The 20,134-nt window shown below is 56.7% G+C and overlaps 1 protein-coding gene across 1 annotated transcript in view; it reads left to right on the top strand.

Moving 5' to 3' along the window:
- The window catches only part of PTPRN2 (protein tyrosine phosphatase receptor type N2), a 710,720-nt gene that overhangs the window by 159,901 nt on the left and 530,685 nt on the right, over positions 1-20,134 (top strand). Inside the window, exon 3 of the mRNA XM_057550450.1 lies at positions 16,981-17,094. Coding sequence (XP_057406433.1) covers positions 16,981-17,094 — 114 coding nt within the window. The remainder of the gene's footprint in view (positions 1-16,980; positions 17,095-20,134) is intronic.

Raw genomic sequence — 20,134 nt, forward strand, 5'->3', positions numbered from 1 at the left:
AAGTGAGGGTCACAGCGGGGATGGTCCGGAGGTCAGGGCCAGTGCAAGAGGCCAGGCATGGTTCTGCGTCGCCGCTGTCAACACGGCACTGGTTGCATCGGTTCCAGACGCCCCGGAGGGCCCGAGTCTGTGCCGGAGGCCCGGGTGACTGAACGTGGGCAGGGAATGCCCTGGGAGCCTCCTGCCCGAGGCCCTCGTGAGGTCAACTGTGGAGCCAGTGGGGACACTAGGGTCCAACCTCTCAGTGCCTTCGCATCCGTACCTGCTTCAGGATCCACCTGTAAGGTCACCGGGTCTGACTTTCCCTGGACGGCTCCGGGCTGCCTGGGCAGTACCTGAGCTGAAGTCAGGCGGTGCTATGTTGTAAAGCCTTAAGAACCTGCCGTCTGTCTCCTGGGGCTACTGTGATCTCAGAGTCTGAGAATTCGAGCCCAGACTCTGTGAGGATTCTGTCAGCGGTGCCCGCAGCGTCCTGGGTGTGGGTGGACGCTCGGCGTCCATGGCGTCCTGGGTGTGGGTGGACACTAGGGTCCACGCCCCCGTCTGAGGGACCCTCTGTTGAGTGTGGTCTCGGTGAGGCCCCGCTAGACGTGGTGCCCTCGGCGCCCTACTTCTGCATGTGTCCCAGGTCTTGGGTTCCGAGAGGACACCCTGTCTATTAGTGCAGTTACTTCATATTAAAACTGTCAGAGAAAGGAAAGCGATTTCATCAGGACTCAGCTAATGAGAGCTGGCTGCACATTCCTTTCCTTAGGCGTCTGCGCTCTTGCAGGGCTGCCATTCTTAATCATATTTTAATTTTCAAATAAATTACTTTCATTATCCTTCCATTTCCTATACCATGTGTGCATCACTGCTCATTAATGTGTGTCAGCTGTTCTCTGAGCTCGGTTCTTAAATAGCCATGGCTGCAGTGCAGTAATTAAGGATGATCCATGTTGGTTTATAGGAATTATTATTTTTTAGTCTTTGAGAAAACAACGTAGAGAGTTGCTGAAATTGGTCCTTTTGATGGAAACCTGTGAGGGCCACGTGAGGACGGGGACTGTCCTTGACCTTGTCTGGAGGAGGCTCCTGGGTCCAGCTGGCTCTTCATCAGGAGGCCCGTCTGGGGTCTGGCAGGGACCAGACTGGCTGTCAGCCTCACCAGAGATCTCTTTGCCAACAGGAAACCAAATGAAGTTGTTTTTGTAAATCCACTATTTAAGAAAACTCATCCAGGACTTCCCTGGCGGTCCAGTGGTTAAGACTTCACCTTCCAGTGCAGGGGGTGTGGGTTCGATCCCTGGTCGGGGAGCTAAGACCCCACATGCCTCGCGGCCAAAAAACCAAGACATAAAACAGAAACAATATTGTAACAAATTCAATAAAGACTTTAAAAATGGTCCACATCAAAAAAAAAAAAATCTTTAGAAAATATAAATAAAAAAACTCATCCCCCCAGGAGCTGATCTTGTTCAAATCAAAACCAAGACACTTTCAAGTTAAATCATGGGCTCTTGCACTGGATGTGCTTGTCTCTAATGAGGTCTTGGGTTCTGATGATGCATTTTGACCCACACATGGACGGCTTTGGCCCATGAGGTTCTGGTTTGCAGGCCTCGGGGAGTAGCGCTGCTTCTTCCTTATCTCTGGGCAGCTCTCTGGCCATCACTTCACGCCGTCTCGAATTTACAGCCTGGTGAGTCTGCAGGCCTGTCTGCCATCCCCCTCCTCCAAGGGGGGAGCTTCTCTCTCCCATTCAGTTTCTCATTCATTCGCCAAGCTTCTTATTGCTCTTTTAGAAATGTAGTAAAATATACATAACATAAAATTTACCATTTATTTTAACCTTTTGGGTTCATAATTCTGTGGCATCCAGTACATTCACATTGTTGTGCAGCCATCACCACCATCATCTCCAGAAGTTTCTCGTCTTCCCAAATTAAAACTCTGTCCCCATTAAACACAGCTCCCCCTGCCCCCCTCCAGTCGCTGGGACCCACCATCTACTTTCTGTTTGTATGAATTTGATCACTGTAGATGCTCATATAAGTGGAATCATACAGTATTTGTCCTTCTGTTGTAGCAGGTGTCAGGATTTCTTTCGTTTTTCAGGCTGAATCATGGATGGACCACATTTTGTTTATCTGTTCATCCATCAGTGGACACTTGAGTTGCTTCCTGGCTGCTGTGAACATGCAGGCACAAATATCTCTTCACGTCCCCACTGTAGATTTTGGTACATTATTATTAAGTAATTTCCATGGGCCAAGCATTCTGGTAAGTGGGACCCACCTTCCCTACTGCAAGGGGAGAGGTGGGCAAATGATGGTTCCAGAATGCAGGGCTCACTGGACACCAGGGAGGGTGGGAGATGCCGGGGGTCGGAGGGGCCAGGAGGTTGAGTCCTGGGGGAGTGGTGAGCCGATTCCCAGCTGCACGGACTGGACCCGGCATGTGGAGAGCGTCCTGGGACTTTTGGGAGGGGTGAGGTGACACAGGAGCCTCCAGTACAGCAGGTCCCCACTGCTCCCCCGGTGAGCGCGCAGACGCTGAGGGAGGGGAGACCAGGGCAGTGGAGCTCCCGACCCTGCACTCTCAACGTCGGGAGGGGGAGGGGGAGGTCGTCTCCAGGATGCACCCTAACACATTCCCTGAGCACGTGCCGCCTCGCTGGGTCTGGGGGAAAGGCACGCCCACACGTGCATCGCCATCCCAGGAGAGCTGGGCTGCTGGCGGGCCAGAGGGTGGGACCCGGAGGCGAGGCTCTGGCCTGGGGTCTGCTCCCCCTGGACTGCCCTGAGGGGAAGGCTGGTGGCCACAGAGCCACCCTCGCCCAGGGCGCCTCCCCGGCCACTCGGTCCTCCTTCTACCAGCTTGAGGAGAGAGCTGGGAGCAAGGCGGGGAGAGGGTCTCAGTGGGTTTGACCTTGGCTGGGGCATCCTCCTGAGGCTCGAGCCAGGGGCAGGCCCTCTGGGCTTCCCAGACTCGGGGCTGTGAGTGGCTTGGCTGGGTGCCCCTGGGCTGGAGGGCATGTATGTGGGTGACTCAGCGTGCAGGACCTTCCATTCTGAGGAGCTGCCTCAGTCTGTGAGAGCGGAGGGGGCAGGGGAGTGGGGAGGGGAAGAGGAGGAGGGGGGAGAAAGAGGGGGAGGGGGGAGAGAGGGAGGGGGAGAGGTGAGGGATCCTTATGATAACCCTGGGTATGGACAAGTCCCCTCCTCCCCCTCCCTGCCCCTCCCCGTCCCTCCCCCTCCCCCTCCCTCCCCCTCCCTCTCTCTGGAAGGTGGGCGAGACCCTCTTCAGTAGGTGGAACAGGAGTGGGTGCAGAGGCACGTGAAGGACGGCTGTTTTTGAGTAGCTGTCACCGTCCAGATAAGATGAGGGCTGACAGATTCCGTCCCCGTATCCCACATAATGTGCCGTTTTCGTTCAGTGCTGCTCACAGCCCTCAGCGCCAGGCCTTTCTGTTCTTCTCTGAATCGTCAATGGAATGTTCCGGGCTGATAAGAGAGGCGGCCTGGTTCCCTGGCAACGGGGCTGGAGCAGAGGGCTGCTGGTGGGAGATTAGCTGCCTCAGATACACCGCCTTGCTTCCTGCTGCTTGTCTGTGCGCCCAGGACAGACGGCAGCAAACCCGAGAGCCCGCAGAGGTTTGGGTGGGATCTGAGCTCCCGAAATGAAGTTTGCTGAGTGCCCTTGAGCCAGCCTTGGGCGGGTCTATCTGCCAGGAGGAACCTGGCCTCCCAGGACCTGGAGGTGGGGCTGGCCGCCTGGTTAATCCTGTTGCCTCCGAGAAAAGAACGGAAACACGAGGAAACTCCAAAGCCTGGCTGGTGTGTCAGCCCGGGCCAGGCCCTCGCCTGGGGGCAGGGACACCCCACCCAAGAGCTTGCAGCTGAGGCCTGCAAATCGGGTGCAGTCAGTGGTTTGGTGTTTGCTTCTTTATCTTTTAATTGTCTTTCTTCCAGTAAATGCCCTTTAGTGTAGTTGAGACCCTGCCGGCGTCTGGGAGCTGTCTTCCTGCACACAAGCCCCGTGTCCACTCCACTCTCCTCTGCCCTTGAATCTTGGCTTTTATTTCCTGGTTGTTTGTAAAAGAACATGGAATTTTAGAATTGGAAGAGAGGTTCAGATCATTTGGTTCCTCTCTGTTATTTTCAGAAACAAACCAACAAAATTCAAACCCCAAACCCCTGACGACCAGAGAGGCTCAGCATAGGGCGGAAGTCACACAGTGTCTGGGCTCCTCCAGGCTGGGCCCCGAAGGTGCTTCCTGCTTCCCAGCAGCGATTTCGAGGGTGACCATGATGCGTTTTGGTTGGTCTACGTGAACATTCTCTCCCCGGGACAGTCCATCTAACTTCCCCATAGAAAATGCAGAGACAATTTGGCTATTAGAAATTGTACTTTAACTTTTTTATTACGTTATCACTTGTCCACATATCTGACTCCTAGAGAAGCCGTGAGGCTCCACCTCTATCTCTGCATTTTCTTCGCTGCGAGGCTGGTGCGCGTTGAGACAGGCCTCTTACTCAGTCACTCGGAGGCATGCCTTGGGCCTGTGTTGCAGGCCAGCACTGGGTTTGTGCTAGAATTCTGGTCGCCGTTCAGTTGGGAGTTTACTATCATGACTTTTAATTATGTTCTGCTTTCCTCTGACGACAACAGCAACAAAAGTAAGGAAGCAGCAAAGAGCTGTAGCGTGAGTCGGATGAATTTGGAGCTGAAATGGGAAATCCCAGCCGAGGAGCAGAGGGAAGCAGACGTGCTGCCCTCGGCGGTCAGGCCGCTGCACCGAGTCTTCCATTTGCCTGGAGTCCCCAGCACGTGGGAGAAAAGGGGAAAAACAATAGGCTGGATGTGGTTTTCTAAAAAATATAAACGTTCACATGTGAGGTGAAACAAAGAGGGACGAGTGACTCAGAATCCAAGGAGGGTTTTATCAACAATTCAGCAGTCAAACCGGCTTTACTGTCCTTATGCACAAAATGACCACCTTTTACGTTAGCTATCTTGTATCCCAACAGTGAGGATTTTAATAATTTATTGAACTGCCACAGAGACAGAGCCACGAAGACATTTGGCATGGGTGTATGTGTGTGAAAGAGTGTGAAAAAATTCTCCACCATAAAAAAAGATTGGACTTAAGGCTCAATGGCTGTGATCTCAGTCCTGAGAATGAGACGCCTGGAGGCTGGTCAGTGCTGGGTCCTGGGAGCTGGGCAGCGGCCGAGGGGCCGGGCTTGCCCCCGTCGGGAGCCGGCTTCTTCTCCACGGTCTCCGGGGCCACAGGCGCGGCGCTCCTCTCCGCCTAGAGTCCTCTGGACTTCGTCCCCTGTGGCCGCCTGTGCGCATAGCAATCCCCGTGGCGTCCAGGTGGTGGACACCGGATCGTGGGCGTGGCTGAGCAGCTCTGCAGAGCCCGGTGTGCTTTGGGGACCGCGATGAACCTCTCGGGCCGAGGCCCCCCGGCTGCTAGAGGGCAGCACCGCGCGGGTCTCTGGCCGTGGCGGCCGCCTCTGTTCAGTTGTCTGTTCGGCCACAAGTGGACAGGCGGGCCCAGTGCAGGGGCGAGCAGGTGCTGGCGGGGGCTGGCTGCCACTCTCGGAAGGGGTGAAGGTGGGCAGTTCCTGCCCTCAGAACAGCCGCAGTGCAGAGGCTCCCGGTGCCCCCCGGGCTTTCACGCAGCCCAGAGCGTTCGAACCAGCGCGGAGCTTGGGAAATGTCTGATTCAGCTGCCGTGTTTTAGGGACTGAGGCACAGAGAAGGGAAGTCGCGTGCCCGGGGTTGCACAGCAGGCTGGCGGCAAAGCTGGGCCTGGAGCCTGTTTCCTGCTGTTGTCTCCTCGCCCTTTAGTGGAACTCGGGTATGAGGCCCACGCAGCCCTTCAGGCCCGAAGCGAGCATGAACTGCAGCTTCAACGTCGTACTCAGCAGCGTGGAAGCCGTCCGACCAGGATCTTCTTAGGACTTAGCCCAAAGCGGTGTGTTGTCTTTCCACCCAGACCTTAAATTTTACTCTGTTGTCACCTGCTGACGGAAAACCGCGGGCGCCGAAGCATCAGACCAGGGCCAAGGGCGAGGGTGGCTGCAGGCGGCGCGCGTCCTGGTGGTGAGCGGGGGGCAAGGACGGCGGCGACCCGGGCAGGTCGCCCAGCCCCTCAGGACTGCAGCCTTCCAGTCTGTAGGACGAAGGGGCCTGAATACAGTGCACGCTACTGCTCTCTTCAGCTCTGGTTTAAAACCCCTGTGTATTCCAGAACCCCGGGGTGCGGTCTGTGGGCTGAGGTGCGGAGACCCAGCGCTGTGGCCGAGCATCGGGCAGGCGGCCAGGCCGGGATCTGGCCGCGGTGGGGAGAGAGCAGAGGCCAGGGCGCGGGAGGAAGCAGCTCAGAAAGCTTGGTGCCTCCGCTGCGAATCCATTACTGCTCCCGCCTAGACGCTCCGGTTCCGGCAACTGGAAGCCATCCTTCATGATGCCGAGTTGGGTTTTCTTTGCAGGAAGGGCTACGCTTTGGAGGCTCAGGTGTGATTCGGCCTTGACGGTCAGTGCTGTGCTCAGGATCCCAGATGCCAGCTCCCACCGGCCGGCTCTGAGGCCCAGAACTTTCTGTGCCTGCGCCCCAAACACTTCGGTCTTCAGGGGCCGGAAGTCCCTAAGGAGTTTAGCTGCAGCCGGGCGTGGGTGACGGCCTTGCATAGACCCGGCCCCGCCTTGGTTCTCGTGATCACCGGGAGGCGGCGGCACCGCGCGGAGCCGGCGGCGGGGTCAGCGGAGGAGGCTCCCGGCGTTTGGGGGGGCCTGTGCGCCCCCTCCTCGGCTCTCTGCGCGGCCGGAGCCTAAACCATCGCGGAGGAAGGCCTCCAGGTCACACGGACGGCCTGCCACGTCGGGGTCCGGCTGTGCTGGGGCAGCCCCGGGGGGAGGGGCAGCAGGGTCCCCGCCGGCCCGTGGCGCCCACCAGGCTGCTGGCTCTGCCCTCTCCCACCTCCCCAGTGCGTTCCTGAGGCCGTTCCCCCCGGAAAAGTGCGATGCCCCCCGGGGTCCCCAAAAGGTAGCTTTGGTTTTGTTTAATGGGATCCACGTGGGTCCTGGAAGCTGGTTCTGATGGGATCTGGTTGCCTCAGCACGAGGTTGCACAGTTCACGCCTGGGGGCGGTTCGGTCAGCAGCCGACAGGCGTCTCTCATCCCAGGGTCTCGCTGGGAGGAGGGGCCAGGGCGCCAGCGCCCAAGCGAGGCCGGAGAAGCGTTGCCCGGCTGGCTGGGGGCTCTCCCAGGCCTCGCCTCCCCGTGTGTGTCCGGGAGCCCTCCAGAAGCGGGCCTGCTGAGCCGTGTAGTAATTCTACATTTAAGGTTTTGAGGGACTTCCATATTTTCCACCGCGGCTGCACCTCTGTACATTCCCAGCAACACTGCACAGGAACTAGTTGTGTAGATTGTTTGCTTTTTGAAGAAAAATCGTATTTGTCTTGATACTTTACCTAGGTGGTTAGTTTCTTAAGATCCGGGTTCCTTCGAGTTCTCCGTTCTGTCAGACGCTGAGCACGTGCATGAGTCACGGCGACTGTCGGATGCTTTGCCTTTGATTTTGTTTCCTTGGGAAACATGGAAGCAGCTGAGCAGTGAGGATGTCCCGGCCTCATCCAGCCCTCAGCCTGGCGCTGAGCTGGGAGCGCCGGCGTGGCAGGGCTGACCGCAGGTCTGGGGGCAGCACCGGTCTGTGGGTCCCTGTTTCAATCGGGGGAGCCCCAGCTGCCTCGGTAACCCCGCGTCTCGGCGGTCACCACGGTGGAGCTGCCCTCGCTCGCCTCAGCCCAATGGGTGGGAGGTGCCGCCTCCAGGATGGCCACGTGCAGGGGTGGGGAATGACCTCCAGAAGGCCGTGGACGTTTCCTGTGGCCGGGGGCGACTTGGCTGAGGTGCGGAGTCCACAGAGAGCTGTCGCTGGTGCTCACTGGCTACAGGAGCCACGTGCTGGCCAGCCTCTTCTCCTTCTGTCCTGGATGTGGGCTCGGGCAATCACAATGGCGAGGGTCCTTGAGCTGCCCGAATCTGAAGCAGCTGGCCCTGCTCCCCACGCCCTGGCTGGGGGCTCCTCGTCACAGCCATGCGAGAGAGCTGGTGTGACGGTAGTAAAGAGCACGGGCGCTGGAGCCAGCCTGCCACTTGCTGTGTGACCTGCGGCAAGTCGCTCAACCTCTCTGGGCCCTAGTTTTCCCGACAGAGAAAGGGGACCGTGATAGCTTAGACCACTGAGGACTGTCATAGGATTAACCGGGTCGAGTGTGTCAGAATGGGGCCTGGCACTCCGTAACCGTCTGTAAACGTTCACTCTTATTTTGAGAGTTGACATACACAGAACCACAGGGATTTTAGAGAACAAGACACTCCATCACTGCAGCGTAACTATGACGACCGCGTTTTCTATGTCAAAAACCGGGATCCCGTTCTGAAAGGAGGCTTGTGCTCTGCTGATGCCAGACAGCGCAGGGAAGGCATTTGGGGGATCCTGGCTGGACCCGCAGGCATTACGGTGGGAGCTGTGGCTGTAACTTTGGGTGGCTCCCGACCCCCTGTGTGAAGTGGGCTGATGGGGCCCACGTGCAGCACGTTCCTGGGAGTATGGCTGGGACTTGATGAGTTATTACAAGTAAAATGCTCAGGAAAGCGCTTGGACGGGAGCGGGCTCTGTTCTTCGCCGTCTTCACGCTCTCCCCACGTGGGCGGGCCTGACCTCTGCTTGGCTGTGCCCTGACCCCCAGCCCGGCCCCTTGGCCTGCGGCTCAGTACCAAGTTTACCTTCCCGGACCTCATTCCACTTTGGGGGGTGGGGAAGTGGACCACTGACATTTACAGAAGGGGTGGTGGGGTGTCACCACCTCCTGGGCCCGGGGGCCTGAGGCCAGTGGGCAACTCAGGACAGCTCAGGCCTCTGTCGGTTCCCGGCCCTGCCGTGCACACGCTGCCCCATCACAGGAGCCTGGAATTGCGTTCCCCGAGAATAGAAACAGTTTTATAGCTTCGTTGCAGAAATGTATGTGGAGGATATTTTATCAATTCAAAGAGAAGTTTTTTCTCTTCTCTGGAGAATTCTTTTCAACGGGGTAGTGGTTCCGGGCTGCTGTTACTTTTCTCTTCTCCAAATATATCTGGGGAGAGCTTTTTTCTTGCTGCTGCACCCCGGGGCTCTGAGAGAGCAGTGGGTTCCTTCCTATGCGGCGGTGGTGTAAGAGGTCCTGGGGGATCAAGGGAGCCCCGGGCAGCACGGCGGGGAGGCCCAGGCTTCCTTGCAGGGCAGCTTCCACCGGGAGGGGTGGGTGGGGAAAAGCCTGGGGTTCCGAGGGGTCCCAGAAGGGGAGTCAGGAAAGAATGAAAGGGCGCTCCAGCCTGGAACATCAGGGCACTGGAGCCCGGGGCTCCCCCGGCTGGCCTGCGAGCCTGGTGCAGGCGGCTGTCTGTAGCCGGGGAGACGACTCTGCCTGGTGGTGGACTCTGCAGACGGGGGCTGCAGACCCGGGCTTTGCTTCTCCAGGGGCGAGGGGTGTGTGCGCGCCTGAGGCCTGATTAACCGGCCGCGGGCTGGGTGCTGAGGGGGCAGGGATGCCTCTGCGGTGGGCCCGTTGCTGTGGCCTGTGCTTGGCACTTCCTCTGTGGTGACAGCTGCCCCGCCGGGCGTGAGGGCCGCCTCCGATCCAGAGGGGAGGCACAGGTGCTCTCGGCCCGTGGGGCTGAGCATGCGCTCTGAGCGCCCACGGGGTCTTCCGCAGGGCCCCGCACAGGGAGGCGCGCATGCGTCCGTGTAGCCCGGGGGCCGAGGCCCCAGGCCGGCCGAGGTGGAGCCCGAGCGCGGGGAAGGTGAGGCTCGTGCGTGTGCGCCCCGCCCTGGGAGGGCTCCGCGGGGACGAGGCGGGGGACACGCACAGGGTCGGCGTGGGAAGGCTCCCAGCTGCTCTTCCGCGTGTGCACAGCGAGAGCGCGCGGAGCTTGTGCGACTCTGTGCACACGTGTGGCGGTGTGTGAGTGCGCCTGTGTGCATTCAGTCGTGAGCGTGTCAGCTTGTGTGCGTGCACAGGCGTGTGTGTGTCTTGCTCGCCCGCCTCCCTAGTCCCAGTGGCTGGCGCGGGTCCGGCGGGGCGTCCCCGGCCTGAGCGGCAGAGCTGCGGCCGCGGCTGCCGAGGACCCGGCGCTGCATGCGGGGCGGGGCCGTGAGGGTCACTGTTGCTGCTTTGTCCTTCCTGCCACCTTCCCGCTGGGAGGGGGGACAAGCAGGCCGTCTTACCAAGTGTGACGGGCAGCTCCGCGTGGGCGGAACGCGCAGCAGGCGTGGCCCGCGGGCCGGGCGTGGCCGGGTCCCCTGCAGGCCCCGCCGGAGCCCCGCCATTTCTGAGCCAGGGTTAAATTCCAAAGGCCTGGGAGGCCCTGTGGCCTCGCCTGCTGTGCCTGCCTGCCTGGCCCCGGGCTGCTGTAGACAGATTTCTGTTGTTCCTCTCATCCCACGGCGGGTCCCCTCACGAGGGGCATGAACGTGAGTTTGGTGCCTACTGTATACAGTGTTTTGAGGACCTGCATGATGCCACACCTGCGATCACCTGTGGTTGTAGAAAGGAGCAAGGCTGGTGCCCACGCAGGCCTCGTGGCCTTCCTTGCGAGGGGAGGACGCTGCCTCTTCTTCCCTCACAAGGAGTTCTGACGCAGATGATTCATATGATGTCTCTCACCGGCCCCATAATTGTTTTAAAGCCACCTCTGGTGCACCCTCATTTTCAAAGACTTTATAATTGTGGCACCTTTGCTGCCTAGCTCTGCTTGCTCCAAAATTAGGAACATGGATTTTGAGGTTTCCAGGGAACCAAGATAATACGTTTACACATGTGTGTTATGTACGCGCATAAACTATTCACACAATTACTGAGCAGCTGTGTGCATTGCAATAATTTGTAAATGTGCCCTCAGCTAATTAGCCCACTTTGAGAGTCGAGGTTAGGTGATCACATCGTCTTTATTAATCCCCCGTCCTATGATCTCTTCCGAAAGAGATAAAGAAATGTAAAAAAGACATATAACAGGCAAAGACCTTAGAAAAGGAGGAAAGAGAATGGAATATTATGGGAGCAAAGAAAATATTTACTTCACTGAAATGAACAGCACCAAAGCCTGCACAACTGAGAAAGGTTGGTAACCTGACAGGAGCTGCCTGGTGGGCCCAGGCAGAGAGGGTCCTGGAAGGCGGAAGGCAGTCCATCCCAGCGCTGGGGTCTGGGGGGTCCTCCCATGGTCTCAGGATAAAGATGGCAGTGAAACCGGGGGTGACTGTTCTCAGCAGGTGCACGATTAAGTTCCACAGGCTTTTTTCTTAGAAGGTCCTTTAACGCAAGCCTGAGGTACATCACTGAAGGGACATGTAGCAAAAACAGTTGTCTCAGGGGGAGCCTAAACCGACTTGTTCCAGCCCGTGGCTGCCCGCTGGCCTGACCTGATGGCTCTGGGTCGTTCTCTGAGACACCCAGCACGCAGCAGTCCCTGAAAGCCACAGCATCTTGAGGGTGAAGGCTCAGCATCTCCAGGTGTCCCTCCCCCAAGCAGAGGTCCACTAGGACCGCCTTCTCCATGTGTGAGGCTGGGACATGGATGTGCTCGGGGAGAGCCAGCACCTGAGCCTGAGAGCATGAGAGGGGAGGAGGCGTAGTGTTGGCTGAGAAAATATGGGGACACGTGCTCCTCGTTTGCTGTCCCCACCGTGACCCCCTCTGTTTTGCCTCAGTGATTCGGGTCCTTAATCCAGCCAGGTCATCTGCTGGGAGTTGAAGACTTCTAAATCTACGTGAGATTACAGCAAATTAAGGTTCTAGCTAGTGGTGTTATACATTTCTCTGGGCATCTCTGTTTTACTCCAGGCAAAGGGAAAAACACCAGTTAATCAGATACAGATATTTATTTAATCCACAGTGGCTGCAGAGTGCAGTGTCAGACGCTTGGGAGGTTTAGGAGGCAGGAGCTGTGACGCCTGCCTTCTAGGAGCTCGGGCACTCCTGGACCAGAGACGTATGTTGGTGCTCAAGGGTTGGGGTGTGAGGGGGGTCTTGTCGACATGGAGATGTGAGTGCATGTGTGTGCACACGCATGTGGTGGTGAGGCTGGCGACACACGCAGTCCCACACTCTCAGGGGGAAGTGATCTGGAAAGCTGGTCCAGGAGGAGGGCCTTGGGATGGGCCTGCAAAGGTGTTGAGGAGACAGTGATGGTTATGAGTGAAAGTGACTTTTGCCTGTGGAAACAGTGCTCCGAGGAGGGCTGGTTAAAACAGATGAACAGACAAGATAAACAAGCAGTTTTTTCACATTCTTTCCAAAATCCAACCAAAAAATTGTTAATGTTTTCCCTTTCCAGTGGAAGAAGTCAGCCTCCCAGTTCTAGGTGACTGATAATCAGAGTGTCTCTAAACAGAGCTTTTGCTCCCAGAACTTCTGGTCTGTGGTGCTCGGTTGGCTGGGAGATGGCCATCTGCTTTCTCAGGGCCTCAGACATCCCTCCCATTCCTATCTTTAGACCCATCCAGTCTCTGGTCCCCAGAGGCAGTGGCGATCAGTCTTATGCTCTGCAGAATAAATGGGGGATGTGGGGACAGCTTCGGAATTCCGCTGAGTTCCCCAAGTTTGGGAAGTTCAAGTCCTTGCCTGCATCTGTGGTTGCTGTGGTCACCTCCCACAGAGGTCTGGGGGGTGACGTCCCCCTGGAAGGACGCAGCCTCGCTGCCCTGGAGGCCCGTGGGCAGTGCTTGGGGCCAGTGGCCGTCAGGAGGCAGCCGCTGTTTCCCCACCTCCGCCAGCCAGCCTCAAAGGGCTTTGTTACTGCTTTGGAGAAACACACTTTCTGTGAGCCGCCTCTCAGAATATCCCCTTGAGCCCAGAGCCTCTCTGGGACGCAGGCACGGGGGTGGGACCACCCTGTAGCTGGGCAGCATCGGCGTCCTGCGGGCTCACCTCCGAAAAGGCTACGGGTCTGTCTAGTTCTTCCATCCCCACTGCCCTCGCCGAGCCACCCCCTCTGCACGGGCAGCTCCCTTCAGCCCCGGGCTCCTGGCAGAAAGCGGCCCCTGCCTGCAAGGCCGTGGCAGCCTCCTGCAGCTCCCGGAGGAAGGCCGAGCGCTCCCCACGCCCTCATGTCTGCCTTACCTGCCCGGCTTGCTCCAGCCTTGGAGCTCTGTCCCTCTTGGTCCCGGAGCCCCGGTGACCAGGCGCTTCCCTCCCTCTGCAGGTCCAGCTCCCCAGCCTGCAGGTCCTCGCCAACCCCGCGCGGGCCAGCCCGTTTCTTAGATGCCGCTTCTCTGGGGCCTCTGCCTGTGGCACGGGGCTGGTGTCCCTTGTTCGTGCTGTCCTCGTAGCCTGTCCACTGTGGCCCACGTCACAGTTAGAGGTGAATAATTTGTGTGTACTTAATGCTGTGTGGCCATCTGCCCTGTGAGCTGCAAGCCCCTGAGAGCAGAGCCGTTTTGTCCATCTTGCCCCGCGTGCACGTCCCACGGCTGTTCTGCCTGTTGGTCCAGCGGGACGTCAGGGCAGGGCCGTGTCCGGGGGTCAGGGGGCAGCACAGAGCAGTGTGCGTGGGGACGAGTCTGCTCATTGGAGAGGGTAGGGGCCTCACAAACTCGCTGTGGACACGGGACCGGACACGCTCAGAGGTGTGCTGATGAGAGTGTACGCCGTCCTCCGGCGGAAGCAGAGAAAAAAGTAGTGAAGTTGTTTGTTGAGGAATAAGTGAGGGAACCAGTTTTCTGGGGCAGAGGTATTAGCAACATCTGTTTCTGGGATGAGTTTAGAGGTTGGAAGACCAGCTTCCTTGTTCTTGTGGTGAGTTCGGCAGTTAAACCAATGTTAGAGGCTGTGTATCTATACACATATACATGTGGACACCAATGCACACACATTATACACATAAACATGTACGTACACAGTAGACACGTATACACCCATACACACATGGAGGTAGACACATATACACAATACATGTACACATATACACACATTCACATACATATACACAACACACATCTACATATGCCTGCACACATTTGCAGGCATATACACATACGTGCATGAAAACACACACATATATGTAGACACACAGTACATAGCACACACATGCGCATACACTTATACCTTGGTGTCCTTTAAATATGGTGGTAAAGATGAACGACGTTGTTGAAAAATGCATTGGGTAAAACAATAACGAGCACAGTACACCTACTAGAACAGCCAAAATCCAGACGCTGACAGCACCAAATGCTGGCGGGGATGTGGAGCAACAGGAACCCTCACTTCTGGTGGGAACGCAAAGTGGGGCAGCCCCCGGAGATGAAAGTTAGGTGGTTAATTACAGAACTAAACAGACTCTTACCATAGGGTCCAGCAGCTGTGCTCCTTGGCATTTACCCAGAGGAGCTGAAAACATGTCCACACAAAAACCTGCACACGGATGTTTATAGCAGCTTTATTCATAACCGCCCAAACCTGGAAGTAACCAAGGTGTCCTTTGGTAGGTGAATGGGTGAATAAACAGTGGTGCCTCCAGGCAATGGAATAGTATTCAGTGTTAATAAGAAATGGCTGTCGAGCCTCAAAAAGACATGGAGGAACCTTAAATCAATATGACTGAGTGAAGGAAGCCAGTCTGAGCGGGCTGTATTCTGTATGATTCCAGCCATATGACATTCTGGACAAGGCAAATTTATGGAGACAGTGACAAACATCACTGGTTGCTGGCGTCAGGGAGGAGGGAGGGAGGAACAGGTGGAGCACAGAAGAATTCTAGGGCAGTGAGAATACTCTGTATGACACTGTGATAGCGGACACATGTCATTATACATCTGTTCAAGCCCATAGAAGTACAGCACCAAGAGTGGACCCTAACATGAACCATGGGTTCCCTGTGATGATGGCGTGTCGATGTAGGTTCGTCAACTGTAACAAATGTACCATTTGATGGGAATGTTGATAATGGAGAGGCTGTGCATGCATGGGGGCAGGAGGTTTATGGGGAATCTGTGTACCTTCCTCTTTTGCTGTGAACCCAACACTGCTCTGAAAACTAAAGTTTAGGAATTAAAAAAAGCTACTGGGGACAGTGTCTCTACCTCATCAGCATGGCTAGAGTCTAGGGGCAAAGAGCGACCAGGGTTAGCTTTCAAACAACCCAAACAATTAAATTATTAGCTAAAATGAATTCTGAAAGCGCAAACAATATTATGTATTATGTTACCTATAGTCTAAATATATGTTTAAAAGAAAGGTTTCAAGAAAATCTAATGAATATTTTTCTTAGAATATCTTTACAACGTTGTACACCACAAACCAAATTTAAAGAGTGATGCCATTACACTTCAGAAGGGAAATAATTTACTTGGAATGCTCCAAAACAGAGAGGAAATGTCTTTGCCCCTTTTCCTCTGTGACCACCTGCGTGATGGGGTGTTTCCCGCCGGCGGTGCTTCTCAGACGCGCCCCGGAAGCGGGGTTACCCGCAGGCGTTTAGCTGGTCGCTGACACGGACCTGATGTCTCTGCCTGCCACTCAGCGCAGCTCCTGATGCCTCCCCGAGGCCGAGGTCCCTACACTCCAGCCTCGGTTTTCTCATCTTCAAAACGTCGGGTTGGACCGTCTTAATGCTCCTTCCATTCCCTGGTTTCAAGATATTTCCATTTGAAGAGGGAAATGAAAGTTCCGGGTGTATTCTGAAGAGTTCTCACTTTTCTCTCCTTGCCCCACACCCCAAGCACGCCACCCACTGGCATGGAGTTCTTTGCATGAAACAGAATCAGAGAACAGGGACACTTATCGTCTGTGTTCCAGCCGAGCAGACCGTCCATCTTGCTGGGGGGTGGCAGTGGGGAGGAGACCCTCCCTCCGAGACAGCTGTCCCCGGATCACTGGTGGCAGTTGGGTTAATTTCAGCGGCGCTCACTGTGGGGGTGGGGGGGGGGCAGAGGCTGAAGGTTGAACTCCTCACGTGGCCGTCGTCTGCCTGCTCCCAGCAGCCCGGCAGGTCGCCTCCCGGATTCCCTGGGCTTTGCAGAGGCCCACAGAAATCCAGGAGGTGCCTGCGAGAGGACACTTACGATGATTCTCTGCTGCTCATGCGGGGCCCTCCGTCTTAAGCACATGTGGAATATCCGAGCAGCAATTACCGATCAGCCTGGTGCTGGGCAAATGTGCTTCTGCTAATTAAACTGGTTGCATTTGAAAGGCAGTGAACAATGGAGGCGCTTTCCCCCTGCGCCCAGCCTGACGCTGTCGATGCCACCCTGGGTGAGGCCCTGGGTCCTGAATTAGCCTTTTGTACCCAAGGCGGTGATTTGAATGTTTGAACCCCCATAGGAAGCTCGTCTCAAAGTGAACAATTCGCTGAATAAGGACTAATTAGGGTCTAAATTAATTAGAAGGTGCGGTTTGAAAAGATGTAGATGAGCAGAGCCTGTCATTTCAGACAAGTAGGACAGAGCAGGATAACGGGTCCCCATGAAGATCTCACCGTCCCTGCAGCCCCCCTTCTTCACCGCGTTCTCGCGAGGCCCCCCGGAAGCCAGCCCTGCCGGGGCTCCGTGGCCCCCGCCAGCAGCGCCTCCGGAACCTGGCACTTACGTTCCTAGGCGTCCTGTTTCTCATCTGGAAGACCGGCCCTGAATACTATTGGCCCTTTGGTCACTGGACAGTCAGGAGCAAAGCTTCACATCAGAAGTGTGAAAGTCTCCGGTGGCAAATGGCAAAAGGGCGGGGGCTGGGCAGGGAGGGCTGGAAAGTAGACTGAAAACCCAGGCTACGCTGGACTCAGCCTTTGCACCTGTGGCTTCCACAATGCCCTGCTTTTCACTACAAACACTGTCACTTTGCAGGTGCTTCCGATCCTGGCAGCTCCTCGGAGCCTTGCCGCGGGGCGTGGCCAGGGCTTCCTGGCCGTCTGTCTGTCTCCTCTCTTACCTGACCTGCCTCCCTTTGTTGCAGACGGAGTGTTTGGACGGTGTGAGGAGTTCCCAGCCGTAGACATGCACCACTACGAAGTGTCGCCAGGGGTCCTGCAGCACCTGACGGCCACCCTGCGGGCGCTCTCCCGCACAGGTACGCAGGCCGGGGCCCAATCCGCGTCCTGGTGCTGGGCCAGTGGCCGCCACGGCGCCAAGCGCTCAGCAGACATGTTACCTCTTCTTAAAAACCCTCGGCCTCTTAGGTGGCGAGGAGTTAGGAAAGGGCCGAGCCAGCCAGCGTGTGATGGGCGGGGGGCAGGCGGCCTGGGGCCCTCCTGGGTTCGAGGTGGTCCCGGCAGCCGTGGCCGGCGCTGCCGGCCAGTGAGGGTGGAGGGGTGGCCGTGTGTGTCGCTACAGAACGGCCGCGCCGCCGGAGCCCCTTCCTAGTGTCCCAGCCCAGCCGCCTGGCTGCTCGGTGGCCCACCGTCAAGCGTGCAGCCTTGAATGAGGCCCGGAGCAGGCCAGGGGCAGCGTCCTCAGGGAGAGGCGTTTTCTGCAGAGGATGCACCCTGAGGGCCTGCCCTGTGATTCACCCGCCGCGGCCTTCCCGGGCTCCTGCGGCATCGGGTGTGCTGTGGACCCTCCAAGCGCAGGCGTCTCACCCGGGCACGTGGGACCGTGGCTGCCTCCTGCCCACAGTGTCCCCAGTGTCCCGGTGTCCCCTGCACGAGTCCCGTGAGAGGAAAGGCGATCAGGGCCCCAGAGCCCCGGACGGCGACGAGGGCTGCAGCGCTGACACATGGCGGTGTGGCTGGCCCGGCCCCTGAGAGCGGGCTTCCTCTGATGGCCGCTGCCGCGGGCGGGGGAGCAGGTGCTGTGGGCTGTGCCGCTCGCTCCGGCAGAGAAGACGCGTGGCGGCGGCAGCGGTCGGCCCATGCGGGTCCCTTCGTGGAACCCACCGCCGTCCTCCAGGACACGCCGCCGTCCGCAGACGGGCGTGGGATTCCTCACCCTCCTTGGTGGCGGCACAAACCTCTGCAGACGCTCCGGGGATGGGATGTTGCTTTTGGCCTATGATGTCGTTAAGTGGAAACTGTGGCGTGTGGTGGTCCTAAGTGGAGGTACTTCGAGTGCTTTTCCCACGTGATACCCTCACTCCGCAGGTCAGGGAACAGGGTGGGGATTCTGGCAGCTGCTGAGTGTGTGCATTCCAGAGCCGGGGAGTAACCACAGGACGGGTTTGCTCACCTGCCCCGTAAGCCCCTCTGTGCCTGGCGGGCCTTGGTGATGTTTTGGGTCTTCCGGTGTTACTGTCAGTTGAGAGCCAGTGTCCAGCGGTCACTGAAGCATCTGCTGACGTCCTTTTCCTCAGTGCACAGTTGCCCGGGTAGAAGGCTGCAGGTCCCTTTTGGGGGCTGGGGGAGATGAACAGGATGAGCGTCTGGCTCGTGTAGCAGAATCTTTCCTCCAGGGGGCCTGTTCCCACCCATCCTTCAAGGGGCTCTGGTCTGTGACATGGAGTTTCCAAGTGAGGAAACTGGTGGAGGGGCTGTGACTGTTTTGGCGATTCAGTGGATGTAGAACTTTCCTGCTGGTGCAGGTCCCTGGACGCTGCTGGAAGGCCCATCTCGTCCAGCTCTGGGAACACTGCCAGCGACTAACCACTGCCCCAGGCCTCATGGGCCACTTTCCTCTGATCAGTGCTCTGTGGTGACCACACCCCCTTCTCTTTGGCCCTTAAGTGCCCCCACTTGGCCCCTGCCTCCCCAAGGCCCCATCATCCTGGTGCACTCAGGGCTCCCAGGTGACTGGAAGCAGCTCCCAGTGTATTCCTGACACATGCGGCCATCACCGTGAGCCCTTCGAGGATGCTGGGACCCATGAACTCATTCATCGTGCCCTCTGGACCCTCCTGGGGTCATTGGCAGGTCGATTGTGCTGATCTCTCTAAGCCTTTGGGCATATGCCTCTGTCACGTAAAAAGGGAGTTTTGGTGTTTCTGCTTCACTTCAGTAGGGACCTTGTGTCCCTATTTATGTCAACCAGCGGTGGAGACTGCTGGAGCCGTTGACTGGAGAATCTGTGCTTAGGGGCCCATATCAATAAACTCTGCCTGGTCCAATTTCTGTTCATTCCACCTTGACCTCGCATCCTGAAGATCCATCCCCGCATGTGTTTCTGTTGCTACAAATTGGCAACATCATGCAATTCTTCCACGTGCTTTGCACTCGCTCTGTGGCCATGCCTCACTCTCTGGGCCTGCTGGGACTGCCGTCCAGATGTGGGTTGAGATGCACAGAGAGGTGGAGGGTCAGCAGGGCAGCAAGGCCACCACCCGGGGGGCATTCCAGGTTCCTCAGGAGAGGGAGGGGTGCTTCTCCTGGCGGAGCAGTTTTGAGGGTTCAGTGTCCCAGCGCCTGTTCCCAGCACTGTGACAAAAGGCCGTGAAGCTGGGGATCCAGTGTGTATCGCGGTTCAGTCTCACGGGGTCAGACTGTGAGATCATTTCGAAGGGAGTTCGAGACATACGGAGAGCACTTCATGGAGGAGGCGAAACAGAGAGGAAAATAAGTTTTTAAATTAATAGATTTCATTGTTTTGAGCAGTTTTAGATTTACAGAAAGGTTGAGCAGAACAAGTAGAGAGTTTGCATATAATACTCCCCTGCTTCAGAAGGTTTTCTCGATTATCAACATCTGGTTTTGGGGTGGTACATTGACTGCAACTGATGGGTCAGTACTGATGCATTATTATCAACTAACATCCATAGTTTACATCAGGGTTAACTTTTTGTTTTGTACATTCTGCGGGTTTTGACCAACGTGTAATGTCATGCATCTACCATTCTGGGATTACACAGAGTAGTTTCACTGCCCTAAAAAGCTTCTGTGCCCCACCTGTTCATCCCTCCCCTCCCGCCAATCCTTGGCAGCCACTCATCTTTTAACTGCCTTTTCCAGAATGTCATATAGTTGGGATCATACAGTATGTAACCTTTACAGATTGGCTTCTTTCACTTAATAATATGCTTTGAAGTTTCTTCTGTGACTTTTCATGGCTTGAAAAGCTTGTTTCTTTTTAGCGCCGAATAATATTCCATTGTCTGAGTGGACCAGTTTATTTATCAGTTGACCTACTGAAAGACATCTTTGTTGCTTCCAAGTGTTGGCAATTATGAATAAGCTGCTGTAAAC

The sequence above is a fragment of the Balaenoptera acutorostrata genome, chromosome 7 (assembly GCF_949987535.1).
Source record: "Balaenoptera acutorostrata chromosome 7, mBalAcu1.1, whole genome shotgun sequence".
Classification (NCBI taxonomy): Eukaryota; Metazoa; Chordata; class Mammalia; order Artiodactyla; family Balaenopteridae; genus Balaenoptera; species Balaenoptera acutorostrata.